The following is an 18,647-nucleotide window of genomic DNA, read 5'->3' as shown; positions in this document are numbered from 1 at the left end:
AAGCTGTCTGTTATAGCGCCACTATGAGGTCGGCTGGTGTCACAATTTCCTTCCTGCGTAGGCCACTAGACTGTGAACCTCTCTTCCAAGTGTTGTAACTAGCCCTTACGGTTTCCAAGAGAAAAACACGTGAATGGGAGTTTTCTCATTTTATTCACAAATACATTTCTATAAACGAGGAATGCGCTGGGAGGAATAGCGTTGAAGGCCATACAACGTCCACATGCTTTTTTGATGCTGATCGGATCCTCCAAATGTTACAAGCCAATTACATTGTCAAATCACTCCTGAGATTGTGTGTATTTCATTTTGACGTATTTTACAAATATTTTAAGATGGGGTCCGCGGCGGCTCAAATACATATAATTTTGGAGGTCCACAACATAAAAAAGTTATATAACAACAACAATATTTTTATTGTTATAGGATTTAGAAGACATTTGTAGAATTGGAACCTCAGGCCTTAATGAGTTAAAAAGCCTTTATTAAGTGGCTATTCCATATCAGAAATATTAAAAACAATAATCATAAAAAGGGATTACAACTGTGAAGGCTGGGTTACGCATCAAACATTTACCACTTCTGAAGAGAGCACATGCATAGACAGAATTTCACCTTACCTACAGACATTAGACCACCGTTTAATCCAAAGGCCTTCTGTCTCCCCTCTCCAGATGTTCCCGGACCTGTTGGCCAGCCGTTCTCTGGAGAGGCCCTGACCCTGGACTCCTGCAAGCTGACCTGGTCCTCCCCGGAGGACAACGGCGGCTCTGCCATCACCAACTACATCATCGAGAAGAGAGAGTCCGACCGCAGGGGCTGGACGTCCGTCTCCTGCACGGTGACCAGGAACAACGCCGTGGTGCAGGGGCTCATCGACGGGAAGGGCTACTTCTTCAGGATCGCCGCCAAGAACATCATCGGCATGGGTCCCTTCATCGAGACGGACAAGATGGTGCTCTTAACGGATCCCATCTGTACGGTTTTATGATTTTATCTTTTTCTATTCCAGGTTTATGTTCATATGTGTCATGAATATAGATCTACATTTGTTTTATTATGGATGCACCAATGTCTCAGCCATCGGTATCGTCCGATACTCACCTTGTTTTTATTTAAAGAGGTGGTGCCATGGTTTTGCACTTTTTCTGTTTTTCATGTGTCTATGAGGTTGATAGAACTTCATTAAGCCCCCTGGTGGTGTTTTTATGGTGTTTTATGTCTTCTCTGACTATTTTGAGTTTCTTCCTGGAGGCTGAAACCTTGAGGGTCAAACGTGCCAATAGAAAAACAGCACTTTAATGACAGTAAAAATATACCCTGCCCCTCATTATCATAACACAACAGGTGTGGGCATGAGGAGGAGGAGGGACTAGGACAGGTGGGTGCCGTGGTGCTAAGGTGGTGGAGGAGGTGCTAAGGTGACTTTCTGTACACCATAATACCTGATGATTATGTTTAAGGGGGGGAGGGGGTCACTGAAACTCACGGCACCCCGTCTTTAAAATTGTTATTTCACAGTCTTTTCAACCTATTTTTTCACCCAGTTTCAATGCCTAAGCTTGTAATCCTGGGAGCTACTCTCCCTCTGCCAGCCTGGGGAGAGCCCTTGATACTCGCCTTGTTGACTATCATTGGTGTATCTACAATGACATTCACCGAAGTTTCATAAATCTATATAGTTGAATATCTGCATAGTAAAAGCAAACACAGACATTTTTTTTTCCAGATGTATTGTAAGATTTTGTTTACTTCACATATTACGTTACATAATAACCCCACATTCTTGTCTCTGGGATGCTTTTTGCGTAAAGAAAAGAACAGAACTGTTCCTCACTTCCTTTCTCTCTCTCCTCCTCCTCGTCCCAGCTGTCCCCAAGCGCCCCGAGGAACTGGAGGTTACGGCCATCACCAAGGAATCCGTCACGGTGGCCTGGAGACCACCCAAGTACGACGGCGGGTGCGAGGTGACCGGCTATGTCCTGGAGGTCCGCCTCCTGGGCAAAAACCACTTCAGCCGCGTGGGGGAGGACAGCGCCCTGCTGGAGAAGACGTTCACACACGCCGGCCTGAAGGAGGGCTCCAGCTATGAGTTCAGAGCGGCCGCTGTCAACCAGGTGGGACAGGGCAGGTTCTCCTTCGCCACCAAACCCGTCGAGTGCAAAGACAAGCTGGGTGAGTACTGACTGATGGAATCCATCCAGATATTTAACATCAAATGCTTCAATAATGGAAGAATACATACCTGATTTGATATATATATATATATATATATATATATATATATATATATATATATATATATATATATATATATGCAAGCAGTTGTGGAAAGTAACTTAAGTACTGTACAATTTTGAGGTATTTGTATTTTACTTGAGTATTTCCATTTTCCAATACTTTTACTTCTACTTCTACTACTTCTACACTACAACTCGGAACCAAATATTATACTTTTACTCCACTACATTTATTTGAAAAATGTATTTACTAGTTACTTTTTAGACTTCGATTATTATCACAAAACACACCAACCACTTCAGCATTATATATATTTCGGTCATTTGAAAATAGCAGATCTACAGGATTTTTGTACATTTGAACTTGTGAAATGGGACATTTTGCACAATGAGTGCTTTTACTTTGGTACTTTAAATATATTTTGATACCAATACCTTTGTATTTTACTCAAGTACATTTTTAATTCCGGACTTTCACTTGAAACAGAGTATTTCTACATTGCAGTATTGATACTTTTACTTAAGTAAAACATGTGAGTAACCTCTTCCTCTCCTCTCCCCTCCAGTTCCTCCTGAGATAGATCTGGATGCGTCGGTGAAGGAGAAGATGGTGCTCCATGCGGGAGCGACCATCCGTATCATCGCCTCCGTCTCTGGTAAACCGGCTCCGACAATCACCTGGGCACGTGACGACGCTGAGGTCCCCGCGGAGGCGGCGGTGGAGACCACGGGCATCTCCAACTCTATGGTCATCAAGAACTGCAATCGCGCGCACCAGGGCATGTACACCCTGAGCGCCAAGAACGAAGGAGGAGAGAGAAAGAAGGTCATCATCGTAGAGGTCCTGGGTAAGATAACAACATTAAAATTGAGAATACATTAAGTTAAATATTTACAAGAAATAACTGAAAAGTGCTAGGAAGTCCAAATAAAGTGTGGTTTGGACCACTAAAGTACAACAAGAGAAGACATTCCAAGGCACTCTTCTGGCAAGAAAGTTTAACCCATTAAAGCCGGGAACGCATCTGTGTAACACTTAAACCATTATTTTATAATTTGGCTATTCAAAAATAGCAGATCTACAAGCTCATAGCACGGCACAGGGCGCGCTATTAGCTTGTAGATCTGCTATTTTTGAAAAATCGTGAAAATCTGTGCAATCGTGAAAATATATATATTTTTAAGGAAACATTTTCAAATCTTTGCTTCTGGGAGTCCCTGGAACAAACTATTTTGAGATGGTGGTCCGCGACTCAAATACATATAATTTTTGAGGTCCTCAACATGAAAAAGTGATATAACAACAATATCTTTATTGTTATAGGATTTAGAAGAAATTTGTAGAATCTGAACCTCAGGCCTTAACACATTCCCTGCCAATACAGAGAATTCTCGGGATAGCAAATCCAGCTGTTCCCCGCCGATACCGAGAATTCTCAGGATAGGGTATTTTTTGTGTTTTCTGTTAAATTAAGCCTTCCAGGAGATCGTGGGTTAACATCTTTCATGTAGATGACAGATAAGTTGAAAAAACACGTGATCCGGTTACGTGATCACACAAAACACTAAAGCCGCGATAACGTCAGTCAGGGGGTCCGCCACTCCACGATCAAACCTAAAGTTTGATCCGAGCAGCGAGCACATTCTGACTCTAGACTAGCAGTGAGAGCAGGCGAGACGGGGCAAGCGTGTGCCCGTCACATGCTCGCGCTCGTATGTGCACACGCGCGGGGGATGCCCAAACCGAAAGTTAGTTTACACAGATCTGCCGGTGAGAAGTGAGGCAAGACAAGCGTGTCCCCGCTCGTGCTCGCATGTGCCCGCACGCGCGGGCGACAACCTGTTATACACATCACAGGCAGGAGACGCGGTCCACGCGCACGTTACCCCTCGGTTCAGCTGTGATGTGATCGCGTCGCCATCATTGTTATTTTGAAAACAAATAAATAAAAACAACACGCGCGCGTCACCGTCGCCATGAGTCCGTGGATGGAGTTTTATTTCTTCATGATATGGATAGATCCGTGTGCCATGCGGATTGGAGAGGATTTACTGAAGGTAGGCTGACTAGTGACTAGCTCACGTGTGTGTGTGTGTGTCTGTGTTTGTGTGTACGTGCGCGTGTCTGCTGCAGGGAGCCAGCAACAGACATGCGGACACACACACACAGACCGTGCGTGTCGTGTGAAAATAGCCGATCTACAAGCTCACAACCTCTGAGCTTGTAGATCGGCTATTTCCCTACTAGACTTGAATTGCTAAGTGGTGTGTGGACTATTAGTCAATTTAGTTAGTTAGGCGGTACAAATAGTATATATCACTTTGTTTTTTAGGCTTGTCATAGGCCTGGTTGCTTATTTCTCTCTCACAAACTGGTGTTCTTTGGAATTTGCAGTCTCACGTGACCGCTAGAGCAGAGGGTCTCAACCTGTGCCTCATTGTGAGCTTGTAGAGATATACTTTATTTTCCTTGCGGAAATTTATTTTGTACCAAGCAGCCATCAGGATACAAAAAAATCACAAAACATAACATAAATACACAATACATAGACAGATCACACAATACATTGACAGTGCTACACATCTCCTCTCTTACAGAGTAAACACTAGAAAAGGCTACCAGGGCGTCACATTACATTGTATGCAACATTGGCACTGTGTACCTGCTATTTTCACAATCTGTGGAACCGAGTCAAACAAAATGGGGGTCCCCAGTTCAAATATGATTATTTTGGGTGGTCACAGCCTGAAAAGGTTGAGAACCACTGCATAGATTATTGAATCAGGTTTGTGAAGAGAGACATCTCTACTGTGTGTGAGAGAGAGACAGACAGATAGAGAGACAGAGGGGAGGAACAGAGGAAGAAGAAAAGAGGAGAGGGCTAGCTTGTAGATCTGCTATTTTCACAATATTTATGTGTAGAACCCGTCAAACAAAATGGGGGTCCCCAGTTCAAATATGATTATTTTGGGGGTCACAGTCTGAAAAGGTTGAGAACCACTGCATAGATTATTGAATCAGGTTTGTGAACGGAGACATCTCACTGTGTGAGAGAAAGACAGACAGAGAGACAGACAGACAGATGGAAGGAAGAGAGGAAGAAGAAGAAGAAGAGAGGGCTTGTAGATTTGCTATTTTCACAATATTTATCTGTGGAACCGAGTCAAATAAAATGGGGGTCCCCAGTTCAAATATAATTATTTTTATTTATTTATTTTCACAAATTGTCATAAATGGCATAAAAGAAAAATGATCTACAAGCTCAGTAAAAGATGGTAGATCTGCTATTTGTTGCTATGAATACAGGTGTGGCTTGAGATTTTGACTTGCCCATTGGTGTGGCTTGGGCACAAAAGGTTTGAAAACCACCGCAGTATAGAATATAGGACTGGAAAATAAGTGTCCTCATGAAGCTCTCGATGACCAATTTATTGATGTTGGACTTGAACTTTGAATTATTATTATTTTTTATTATTTGATGTATATAACTTGAGTTGAAAAAATGTTTTGAATTGAGCTGAAATAGCTTGTACTTTGAAGTGAGACGGAGCGATAAATGTACAATGAAAAGCTTTTTATTTTATTTATATTTTATAAACAAGTATTATTTACATGACTGATGTCAATGAAGGCGCAAAATAAATGTCAAACACTTTTGAAATCATTTTTATGCCTCTAAAGTGTGTCTTTCACTAAAATGGTCATAACTCTGTAATTCTAAACGAAAAGGACTGTTTTTGGTGAAAACCAAGCTGTATTCAACTACCTCTAGCTAAAAAAACAGAACACGCAATCAACTCACATTCATGTGTTCATAGTCATAGCACAACATATTCTGTGGGTCCTCAAAGATGAGTCAGAATGGTCAAAATGCCTGGCACTGGCTGAGCCTGTTCTAGAAAACCTCTGTCAGGGAATGTGTTAATGGGTTAAAAAGCCTTTATTAAGTGGCTATTCCATATCAGAAATATTAAAAACAATACATCATAAAAAGGGATTACAACCCATGTGAAAGCTGGTTTACGCATCAAACATTTACCACTTCTGAAGAGAGCATAGATAGAATTTCACCATACCTACAGACATTAGACCACGTTTAATCCAAAGGCCTTTTGTCTCCCCTCTCCAGATGTTCCCGGACCTGTTGGCCAGCCGTTCTCTGGAGAGGCCCTGACCCTGGACTCCTGCAAGCTGACCTGGTCCTCCCCGGAGGACAACGGCGGCTCTGCCATCACCAACTACATCATCAAGAAGAGTGAGGCCGACCACATACGCTGGACGTCCGTCTCCTGCACAGTGACCAGGAACAACGCCGTGGTGCAGGGGCTCATCGACGGGAAGGGCTACTTCTTCAGGATCGCCGCCAAGAACATCATCGGCATGGGTCCCTTCATCGAGACGGACAAGATGGTGCTCTTAACGGATCCCATCTGCACGGTTTTATGATTTTATCTTTTCCTATTCCAGGTTTACTGTATGTTCATATGTGTCATGAATATCTATCTATACATTAGGATTGTTAACTCCCCCCACTTCCGACACCACACTCATTCCATTGTTTCGGACTAAACACAACAACAACAAATCAAATGACACCACAACACTAGCCACAACGTGCGCGATGAATTTACGGGTGGCGTAGGGTACTTCTCATTGCTCAATACACATTTGCCTCCTTGCAGCATAATTAATTATACTCACCACATTACGACCACAGCGGACGGGGAAACACTTTAGCACCGTTTACCGTGAGCACAACCGAACGTCGACGGCCACAGCCGAAGCAACACGAATCGGCGGCCATTGAAATCTCTGCATCGCCACAACAACAGACTCGCCTTGTTGACTATCATCGACGTATCTACAATGACATTCACCGAAGTTTCATAAATCTATATAGTTGAATTTCTGCCTTGTAAAAGCAAACACAGACATTTATTTATTGTAAGATTTGGTTTTTCACATATTACGTTACATAATAACACCACATTCTTGTCTCTGGGATTATTTTTGCATAAAGAAAAGAACATAACTCTTCTTCACTTCCTTTCTCTCTCTCCTCCTCCTCGTCCCAGCTGTCCCCAAGCGCCCCGAGGAACTGGAGGTTACGGCCATCACCAAGGAATCCGTCACGGTGGCCTGGAGACCACCCAAGTACGACGGCGGGTGCAAGGTGACCGGCTACGTCCTGGAGGTCCGCCTCCTGGGCAAAGACCACTTCAGCCCTGTGGGGGAGGACAGCGCCCTGCTGGAGAAGACGTTCACACACGCCGGCCTGAAGGAGGGCTCCAGCTATGAGTTCAGAGCGGCCGCTGTCAACCAGGTGGGACAGGGCAGGTTCTCCTTCGCCACCAAACCCGTCAAGTGCAAAGACAAGCTGGGTGAGTACTGACTGATGGAGTCCATCCAGATATTTAAAAACAAATGCGTCAATAATGGAAGAATAAATAGCTGATCCAGGTCTATGAAAACAAGCCAAAAAGAAGCGACTATAGGCCACATGAGCACTTCAAACCTATATTTGTCGGCTATTTGAAAATAGCCGATCTACAAGTTCACAACCGCAACTTAAAGAAAAACAAGCCCAACGTGGCTTATAATAAGCAGACCTGGCACCTTCTGGCCATTAGGAGAGTACCATCACCCGGGGGAGAGTGTCTGCATAGGCATCTCTCTCTCTCTCTCTCTCTCTCTCTCTCTCTCTCTCTCTCTCTCTCTCTCTCTATTTTGAATGACTTCCTGTCCAATGCACACCCAGGAACCTTACAATATTTAGGGTCATTTAGTAAAAACATTTTCTTTGCTCTGATGAGAAGAATTCATGCCTTGAAATTGTATTAAGGCAATACTATTACTAATTATTTAGGCAAAAGAATGTAAAACAACACAGTTACATTTATAATGCTTTTGTCTAAAAGGTCCGGCCAAAAAAGTCCTTGCGGACTTGTTTCCGTTGGGGTCCTTGAGTTAATTTCATAGACATATATAGTGGCAACCAAACAAAGAGCGTTTGACCTGGTGGAGACCTGTGCTCCGAGGAGCACTTTTTCTAGTTTCATGTTATGTTTGGCAATGCTGATATTAGTATGTCATTATCATAATGTAGTAATGTAGTTTTTAATGTCAGTTTTCTTTTTTAATTATTGTCACTTATATGTCTGCTTAGGTCCTTCGACTCAAGCTGAGCCTGACCCAGCTACAATCCAACCAGTTGTTCCTGCTACTGCTGGTGAGGCAATTTTGTTTTGTTTACACCAGTAGTGTAGACTACAAATACACGATATATACGTAGCATGCTCTGTGCGAAAATGTTATAAAATATAATGTAACATCTACTAACCATCCTACCTAGTGTTCATAGGCGGCGGGTGAGCTTGACAATTGGGAAGGCTGGGGATCGGCCGCGCGCTTCTGTTGTTTATTATATTCCACAATTGTATAATGATTTGACTGTGTTTCTGCTGAATGCTGAAATCCATCAAGCTTATCATAGTTTAACAAACTTTGATGAATTGGGTTTTGTTGTGCAAAACAAATAGGATTATCTTTTGAAGCGACAGAAGGCCTTTTTCTGCTAGTCTATTTTTCAGTGTCTGCTTCTGGAAGACGCAGCTTCTACACCTGGCTCATGTTCTACACCTGGCTAATGGTGCTGGCACTGATTGTGGTGTTTGCGTCTGTTGTCGTGGTCTACCTTGTCCCAGTTGACAACCAGCGAGTCCCCGGTGAGTACGTAATGTTATAGATACATTAATATAGAATGGAATTGAATAGAATAGAATTTTTGGAGTTAGGCGGAGCACACGTAAATATTGCAATACTCCCGTGGTAGTGTGTATACGCACCAGATAGGGGTGTGGTCCCATCTAGCCATGGTCTTGTGCAACCTAGTTGGGCATCATCTACAGCAGCTGACAGGGAGACATGCACATGCACATGTTTTTTTTATCCCACGATGTTGTAACCCCTATTTTTTTGCCAATGCCTAAGCGTGTAATCCTGGGCACTACCTTCCCTCTGCCAACCTAGGGAGGCCAGGGCCGAGCTCATGCCTCCTTCAATGCATAAGAGCCGTCTGACCTTCTTATCACCTGACAGGGGAGAGTTTCCCTGGTTGGACGTAGCGCGTGGAAGGAACACGTTATTCCAACCAGTTCCCTTCCCCTCCATCAGGCGCCCCGGCTTTAGCTGTGAGCCGACAGCGCTACCGGCGGGGCGGCCATAGCTGAGTGGTTAGTGAGCCCGCCTAGGGAACCAGAGGCCCTGGTTGCCCCAGGTTCGATTCCAGGCTATCCCAGCATATGTGCCGATGATATGAAATTTGTCCCTGAGCAAGACTCTTAACCCCAATTGCTCACAGGTTCTCATTGGAAACAAGACCGCAAGGACTTTCATGAACGACCTGTTAAAAGGAATTATCCTTATTTTACCGACTGCGCCACCGTGCCCCCGAGACATGCACATGTTGACATGGAAAGAGACAGACACATGCATTATGATGAATGAGTAATGATGCTCATTTTAGGGCTGTGCAAGAAACCCACAGTGAGAAGCAAAGCCAACTTTCAGACTATTAGGCATGAGTCTACCATTACTTTACCAACTGTCCTAGAAAACACACACACACACACGCACGCACGCACGCACGCACGCACACACACACACACACACACACACACACACACACACACACACACACACACACACACACACACACACACACACACACACACACACACACACACACAATTTGCACACATGCAGGGCTTTAGCGCCCCACATGTGTGCAAATAGGATCTATGCACAGCTCTGTTCCATTCTGGTCAAACAGATTCAGGGTGCTGATATTGTGTATGTTGGAAAGGCTCTGCTACACCAGTGGGTCTCAAAGTGTGGTCCAAGGACCCTCATGGTTCCTTGAGGGGATTCCAAACGGCCCATTACGGTGTGTAACTCTGAGATTGTACAAATGGAATCAAATGGACCTGTAAGGGTCCATTTGATTCCATTTGTACACTTACAGTTATGGGGGTCCTTGAAATTAAAAAGTTTGAGAACCACTGTGCTACACTAAATGGAACAGAGCCAGTATCATTGGTATTAACTACTGTATGAAGGAAGTAAGGAAGAGGCCCAATTTCTTTCCAATATGGCTGAGCACTATTCTCATAGCAGACACGTTTGGTTACAAATTGGAGCAACGGACCGGTTACTCCTAAGGCCCCGGATACCTGATTGCTAAAAACTATTAGAAAAGGAAGATAACAAGCAAGGAAGGAAAGGATGGATGTGGAACAGCAAGGGAGGAATAAAGGAACACAGATCTACAAGCTCAGAACACATTGTGGAGTGGCAAGTTGTGAGCTTGTATATCTGCTATCTTCGAAAGATTTTGGCACATTTTTATGGAGCCGTCTTGTATTGCATAGGTTGCAATAATAATCATATCTATTTCTGTTTGCAGAAAGCAAACAATGGGGCTTATGTATCTGTTTTAAATAGTATATTGGGGGATGCATCAATCTATCTATTATTATGTTTGTATCATAGGGGAAGGTTCAGGAAAAATATGTATATGTAAGATGGAGGGTCCTGACAGAGGAGGATGTATTTTCCTTTTTGCAAACGTGTAGATTTGATGGGTCTGCGGTTAATTGTGTTATTAGGTTACAGTTCTCTGGTTATTATTGTTTGCCTTTCATGTCTGTTTAGGTCCATCTACTCAAGCAGAGCTTGTCCCAGCTACAGTGACAACCCAACCAGAACCACCATTGCATTCCCAAGATGCTCCTGCTACTGATGGTGAGGGAAAATTCATAGTTTCAGTTTATAGTTTATTTTCTCCGTTAGGCCAAAAGGCATGGCCGTGTATGATGTTTTCTCTGTCTGAAGACAATCAGTGGTGAACCAATCATGCTGGAAAAAAACATAAAAAAAGTGCTCCTCGGAGCACAGGTCTCCAGGTCAGGTAGGTTATTGTGGGCCAGCAATGTTCAGAATTTGCCAATCAGGATGGAATATGAAAAATCGGACGGAACCATCTTGATCACTTGACTATAGAGATAATGTGTACTGATGTGCATGATGTTTGGACAAAATGTGTAGGAGTAATATAAAAAAGAAAAATTGGCCTCCTGGTGTCGCTATAATAGGGCAATGTTAAAAGGGTGGCGTTTGTTCTTCAACGTAGTGCGAATATGCGTGCAAAGTTCCACCGCAAGCGGACATGCGTTCATGATTTGCGGCATTTTGTTCAAAACGAGCCACTCCTGCAAACTTTAGATGTCAAGCTAATCAGGATGGACTATGAAAAATCAAACAGATCCATCTTGAGCACATGACTATAGAGATCATGTATACCGATTTGCGTGAAATTTGGATAAAATATGAAAGCTTAATCTCAAAATATGTGTTTTACATAAGTCGGCCTCCTGGTGGCGCTATAAAAGGCTAATGTGAAAAATGCAGGGTAGATATTTTTCCTTGGCCTCTAGGGAGTATGCGTGCAAAGTTTCACGCAGATCGGTGCAGTTACAGTTAAAAACGCAAATTGGCCTTTTATAGCGCCACCATGGCTGATTTGAAAATGTTCAAGTGGCATTTCTTCCTCGGCCTAGTGGGAATGTGCGTGTGAAATTTCACGGAAATCGCAAGCTGCATTCATGATTTGAGGCATTTAGTTCAAATTGGACCAATCCTGCAAACTTTGGAAGCCAACCTTAGCCAATCAGGATGGAATATGGAAAATCAGACAGATCTGTGTTGATCACATGACTATAGAGATATTTTGATTGAATATTTTGATTGAATATTTTATTAGGCAAAAAATGTAAAACAGCACAGTTACATTTAAAATACTTTGTCTAACAGGTCCGTTCATAAAAGTCCTTGCGGACTTGTTTCCAATGAGGTCCTCAGATACTGTGTACTGATTTGCGTGATGTTTGGATAACATCTGTAGGAGTAATATAAAAAAATAGGTTTTGCACAAATCGGCCTCCTGGTGGCGCTATAACAGGGCCATGTAAAAAATGTGGGGCAGAGGTTCTGAATTGGCATCCAGGGAGTGTGTGTGCATAGTTTCGCAGCGACCGGGCCAACGGTGCCGGAGATTAGCTGTTCACAGACAGATGGACACACGGACACACACACACACACACACACACACACACACACACACACACGGACGGACGGACAAGGGGTGAAACATACTCTCTCGCCATGCCTTTCGGCCTGGCGGAGACAATAAGTAGTCCTTTATTTTCTTGCAGTGTATTAGGCCTACAGACAAACAGGAAGATACAGAATAGGTGAGGACAACATATTTATCTGTTTTAAATAGTATATTGGGGGATGCATCAATCTATCTATATCATAGAGGAAGGTTCAGGAAAAATATGTATATGTAAGATGGAGGGTCCTGACTTAGAGGAGGATGTATTTTCCTTTTTGCAAACGTGTAGATTTGATGGGTCTGCGGTTAATTGTGTTATTAGGTAACAGTTCTCTGGTTATTATTGTTTGCCTTTCATGTCTGTTTAGGTCCATCTACTCAAGCTGAGCTTGTCCCAGCTACAGTGACAACCCAACCAGAACCACCATTGCATTCCCAAGATGCTCCTGCTACTGATGGTGAGGGAAAATTCATAGTTTATAGTTTATTTTCTCCGTTAGGCCAAAAGGCATGGCCGTGTATGATGTTTTCCCTGTCTGAAGACAATCAGTGGTGAACCAATCATGCTGGAAGAAAGCATTCTAAAACTAGAAAAAGTGCTCCTCTGAGCACAGGTCTCCGCCAGGTCAGGTAGGTTATTGTGGGCCAGCAATGTTCAGAATTTGCCAATCAGGATGGAATATAAAGAATCGGACGGAACCATCTTGATCACTTGACTATAGAGATAATGTGTACTGATGTGCATGATGTTTGGACAAAATATGTAGGAGTAATATAAAAAAGAAAAATTGGCCTCCTGGTGGCGCTATAATAGGGCAATGTTAAAAGGGTGGCGTTTGTTCTTCAACGTAGTGCGAATATGCGTGCAAAGTTCCACCGCAATCGGACGCTGCGTTCATGATTTGCGGCATTTTGTTCAAAACGAGCCACTCCTGCAAACTTTAGATGTCAATGTTAGCCAATCAGGATGGAATATGAAAAATCAAACAGATCCATCTTGATCACATGACTATAGAGATCATGTATACCGATTTGCGTGAAATTTGGATAAAATATGAAAGCTTAATCTCAAAATATGTGTTTTACATAAGTCGGCCTCCTGGTGGCGCTATTAAAGGCTAATGTGAAAAATGCAGGGCAGATATTTTTCCTTGGCCTCTAGGGAGTACGCGTGCAAAGTTTCACGCAGATCGGTGCAGTTACAGTTAAAAACGCAAATTGGCCTTAATAGTGCCACCATGAGGCTGATTTGAAAGTGGCATTTCTTCCTCTGCCTAGTGAGAATGTGCGTGTGAAATTTCACGGAAATCGTAAGCGCGTTCATGATTTGAGGCATTTAGTTCATTTGGACCAATCCTGCAAACTTTGGAAGCCAACCTTAGCCAATCAGGATGGAATATGGAAAATCAGACAGATCTGTGTTGATCACATGACTATAGAGATACTGTGTACCGATTTGCGTGATGTTTGGATAAAATCAGTAGGAGAAATATAAAATAAAAAGGTTTTGCACAAATCGGCCTCCTGGTGGTGCTATAACAGGGCCATGTAAAAAATGTGGGGCAGAGGTTCTGAATTGGCATCCAGGGAGTGTGTGTGCACAGTTTCGCAGCGACCGGGCCAACGGTGCCGGAGATTAGCTGTTCACAGACAGATGGACACACGGACACACACACACACACACACACACACACACACACACACACACACACACACACACACACACACACACACACACACACACACACACACACACACACACACACACACACACACACACACACACACACACACACACACACACACACGGACGGACGGACGGACGGACAGACAGACAGGGGGTAAAACATACTGGCCCTCATTTATGCAATTGATAGAAAATAAATAATTTTTTGGGTGAACTCCTCCTTTAAGTTTCCCAGGGGGACTCTCTACCCATTCAGCTATGACCACCATAGACCGAAGGAGTGTCTTTTTGCAAACACCAAAAATCTGAGAAGTTATCAATTGCACACCCCATGAAGCCTTGAATACATGGATATATTTTGGTTTTTGTCTCAATAATTTGATGCCCGGGTGTATTTCCAGTAGGAGACACAAAGATTCTACTTTGTGTCTCCTACTGGATACATTAGCCGGTAGGTAGTGATAACTGCCATTAAGCTACTGAATTGGAAGATGTATCATACCAAAATATAAACTAGAGACATGTAGGAATACAAAAATACATTGGCCCGGACTATATCACCAGTACCATGAATGACTTGATTAGCGTGGGGCAGTGGTGGAAAAAGTACTCAAATTCTTTACTTAAGTAAAAGTACCAATACTGCAATATAAAAATACTCTGTTACAAGTAAAAGTCCAGAATTAAAAATGTACTTGAGTAAAAGTACAAAAGTATTGGCATCAAAATGTACTTAAAGTACCAAAAGTAAAAGTACTAAATATTTGAAAATAGCAGATCTACAAGCCCACAACGCGTCGCGATGCGACGCGTTGTGAGCTTGTAGATCGGCTATTTTCAAATAGCCTATGTATAAAATAGGGCTAAAGTGATGTATGTGTTATAATATCATAGTTTATATCTGAAAAGTAACTAGTAACTAAAGTTTTCAAGTAAATGTAGTGGAGTAAAAGTACAATATTTGCCTCTGAGATGTAGTGGAGTAGAAGTAAAAGTATTGGAAATTGGAAATACTCAAGTAAAGTACAAATACCTCAAAATTGTACTTAAGTACAGTACTTAAGTAAATGTACTTAATTACTTTCCACCACTGGCGTGGGGCTTAGACTCACCCCCCAAATCAAACGCCAGGCCCCACAACCACCAACCTTGGCCCTACTTAACATCAGGTCACTTAATTGTCTGGCTCTGTAAATGATCTCATCTGTAAAGAGAAACTAGATATTATGTTTCTAACAGAAACTTGGCTTGGTTCTGATGGAGCGGTGTTCTTAGCTGCTGCCTGCCCACCAAAGTACAGTTTCATTCACTCAGGATGCGAGGGAAAAAGAGGAGGTGGTCTGGCGAATATCTTTTTTGACACTTTAAAATTCAAACCTCTGACAAACCTTGGCAGTTTTAAATCCTTTGAATACCAGGCCACCAGATTGGAGAGTCAATCCTCTGTGCTTATGATTGGTATGTATCGTCCTCCAAAGTGCAGCAAAGCCTTATTTCTAACAGAAATATCAGAACTTGTATCTATCTGTTCCACTAATTATGACAGAACTCTGATTACTGGAGATGCTAATCTAACGTTAGCTTGTAGATCTGTTATTTTTGTCATGTGACACCTTTACTGGAGTCTATTTAACGTGCCATGGTGGACAAGATTAAGAAATCACAAATAATCGCTCCATTGATTAGAAATTGATAAAATTGATGAAAATGCTCCTCATTGACTTACATTGTACATAAACATTGACATTATTATTAGCACATAAACAAATGTAAACAACGCTGATTCAGACGATATAGAACATCACCAAACCCAGTACTGTTTTGTTTCTTTTAATAAAAATGTTTTTTATTTTTGTTATTTAAGGTTTTACTAGTTGAAGATCCGGATCTGCGGATTCAGTCTGGCCTTGTTGATGTTCTATATTGTCTGAATCAGCTTTGTTTGTGTTCGTTTATGTGCTAAAAGAGTGACGCATGACAAGGGCATCATGTACAGTTCCTAGTTGGCCAATGTAAGCATCCAGGAACCTACCATCTCATCACAGATACCCTGCAGGACCAGTGAGGGGAAAAGCTTCCTGTTGATGTAGCACTTTTTTTGTGGCAGTCTAGGGGGGACGATTCGGACGTGGCAACCGTCGATGGCACCGGCAGCATGGCGGAATACCGGATGTCCAGCTAGCCAGCGAAACCGGCCCCCACCTCCTCCATGTCCTCGGGTCTGGGGAAATGAATCACTCTGTTGAGGAGCTCCGTCATCATTTCCTCCAATATGTTGTGGACCGTCCTGCAGATGGTGGAGAGTGGCATCCCGAAGGCATCTCCTGTGACCCTGTAGGACGCCCCACAGGCCAGCCAGTAAAGGGTCACCAGCACCTCCATTTCATGGCTCCATCCATGGTCCTTCTCCCGGGGCAGCATCTGGATGAGCATGGTCACACTCTCCCTGGTTTTGTGTCGCCACCGGCGAAGTACAGGCTGAGGAAGGGGACATGCTCATTCAATTGCGCATAGTGGGTTGGTCCTATTAAAAAAGAACAAATAAGTGTGTTGTCATTTCCTGATTGTACAAGCTTCATGTCACAAACTAGCAGATCTACAAGCTCATAGTGCGGCACTGTGCCACGCTATGAGCTTGTAGATCTGCAAAAAAAAAAAACATTTGTGCAAATCTTTATTTTTTTTAAAGCAAACATTTGAAACTCAAATCATTGCTTCTGGGGGGGGGGTCCTTGGAACAAAACGTTTTGAGATGGGGGTCCGCGGCCAAATATCAAAAAATGATTTCTATATCCTAACAGTATGTTGCTATATCAGTGGTGCTCCAACTTTTCCATGTCAAGGGCCCACAAAATGATATGTATTTGGCCGCGAACCCCCATCTCTAAATGTTGTTCCAGGGACCACCCAGAAGCACAGATCGGAGTATAAAATGTTTGCTTTAGAACATACAATACTTTCCAGACTTTTGTTCTATTGTTTTCCTTTACCCACTTAGTTATATAATATTGGCATTACTTATATTGGCATAACTGATTATTTTACTTTTTTTTCCTTTTATCTCATAGTGATTTCACCATAACATCAAAATATCAAGGTCCATATCACCCACACCTAAATTATTACATTATTATGTAATGAAGACCAGAGTTGCAACTGTACTTGGACCTATTTCTGTCTACACCACATGTCTTGAATTGCTGAAATCTTACAGAATTATCAGACCAGAAAGCCACTGTAGCCTTATATGAAATATAGTGCTTTTCACTAATGACATGTCCCACAGTTTATATAACGGTTTATATTTCATCATACATAAAGCTAGCCTTCATAGACATGACTCATAGGATGTTCTGGTTTTGACTAATGGTATACAGTCCTATGTCACACAGATGAGGTACAGGTATTTAATTCAAACTTATTTGTGTTTTATTTATGCTTACCAAGTAAACTGTCAAGTTTAACTACTAGCACAAAGCATTATCCAATACAAAAAAATGCCTAGTTAGATAAACTTAAAACACTAGAGAGGCAGGCCAACATGGTATTTCTCCTCTGCCTTCTCAACTCCATCCTTGCACTCCTTGCACGGATTCTCCTCCTCCACTGCGGGCAGCCTCCTCTTCAGCCTCTTCATGCAGCATGCCCACAGCGACAGCAGCAACTACAAGACGCTTCTGGTCCATTTTTGTCCCGTTGTCACTTGTAAAATGTTTATTTGTCTTGCGTGGTTATTAAACTGTTACACCGTCCAGCGTCCACAGTCTTCCACAACTTTGTTGGCGGCCGTTGGCAATTAAACAATTAAAGCCAGCGGCGTGAAAAACTCATAATAGGCTCCAGTACAATACAGTAACATTAATATTCATATTAACCGGTGTGATTTTATAATTATACTGACCCAAATATATGGGCTACATTTTTATGAAAACGAAAATAAGAAAGCTGTTTTAATATATCATATTTTGTTTTATTGTAAATACACATTAAGCCCTGAAACTTCAGTGCATTTAATGAGAAGATGTTTAGGCTTGTCATTACATGGTCGTTTAATGAAGAATAAGTAGATGTTATAGCTGACTTTATTATAAAGAGGCTAGTCAGTACATGGTCTTGGTCAATTACATAGTTGGCCAGTCGTGGTAAGAAAGGTATAATACAATAATCACCCTAGGTTTGTACAGTCAGTGGGCTATATCATAATTAATAGGTATAGGCCATTCATATGCATATTTCTATACGATTAAAAAAATATATAACAGTAAATGGGATATTAACATTGATTTTTCTTTTAAAGACGAAAAGAGGCAGTGTTGTTTTATTTAAATTAGATTTTTTTATAGAATGTTTTGTTGTAAGCAGCACATTAAACTTCTTTTATACTCCGTTGTACAAAAATAACAGATCTACAAGCTATCAACGCGTCGTGATGCGACGCGTTGATAGCTTGTAGATCTGCACTGAACATGTTCACGGTGGAGATGTGCTGACGCAAGCTGAGATGGTGACGTCATCGAGTACGCTGCTGTTCCAACTACCGTACTC

The 18,647-nt window shown here is 42.3% G+C and overlaps 1 protein-coding gene across 1 annotated transcript in view; it reads left to right on the top strand.

Moving 5' to 3' along the window:
• Positions 1 to 16,453, top strand: part of LOC308093056 (myosin-binding protein C, slow-type-like) — a 29,630-nt gene extending 13,177 nt beyond the window's left edge. Inside the window, exons 6-14 of the mRNA XM_080439265.1 lie at positions 675 to 977; positions 1,870 to 2,175; positions 2,807 to 3,088; positions 7,317 to 7,622; positions 8,408 to 8,470; positions 8,820 to 8,966; positions 10,954 to 11,043; positions 12,784 to 12,873; positions 16,210 to 16,453. Coding sequence (XP_080295391.1) covers positions 675 to 977; positions 1,870 to 2,175; positions 2,807 to 3,088; positions 7,317 to 7,622; positions 8,408 to 8,470; positions 8,820 to 8,966; positions 10,954 to 11,043; positions 12,784 to 12,873; positions 16,210 to 16,214 — 1,592 coding nt within the window. The 3' untranslated portion in view covers positions 16,215 to 16,453. The remainder of the gene's footprint in view (positions 1 to 674; positions 978 to 1,869; positions 2,176 to 2,806; positions 3,089 to 7,316; positions 7,623 to 8,407; positions 8,471 to 8,819; positions 8,967 to 10,953; positions 11,044 to 12,783; positions 12,874 to 16,209) is intronic.
• Positions 16,454 to 18,647: the final 2,194 nt, after the last annotated feature.

This window comes from Gymnoscopelus braueri (assembly GCF_963280865.1).
Source record: "Gymnoscopelus braueri genome assembly, chromosome: 10".
NCBI classification, from domain to species: Eukaryota; Metazoa; Chordata; class Actinopteri; order Myctophiformes; family Myctophidae; genus Gymnoscopelus; species Gymnoscopelus braueri.
This window is presented reverse-complemented; position numbering and strand designations above follow the sequence as displayed.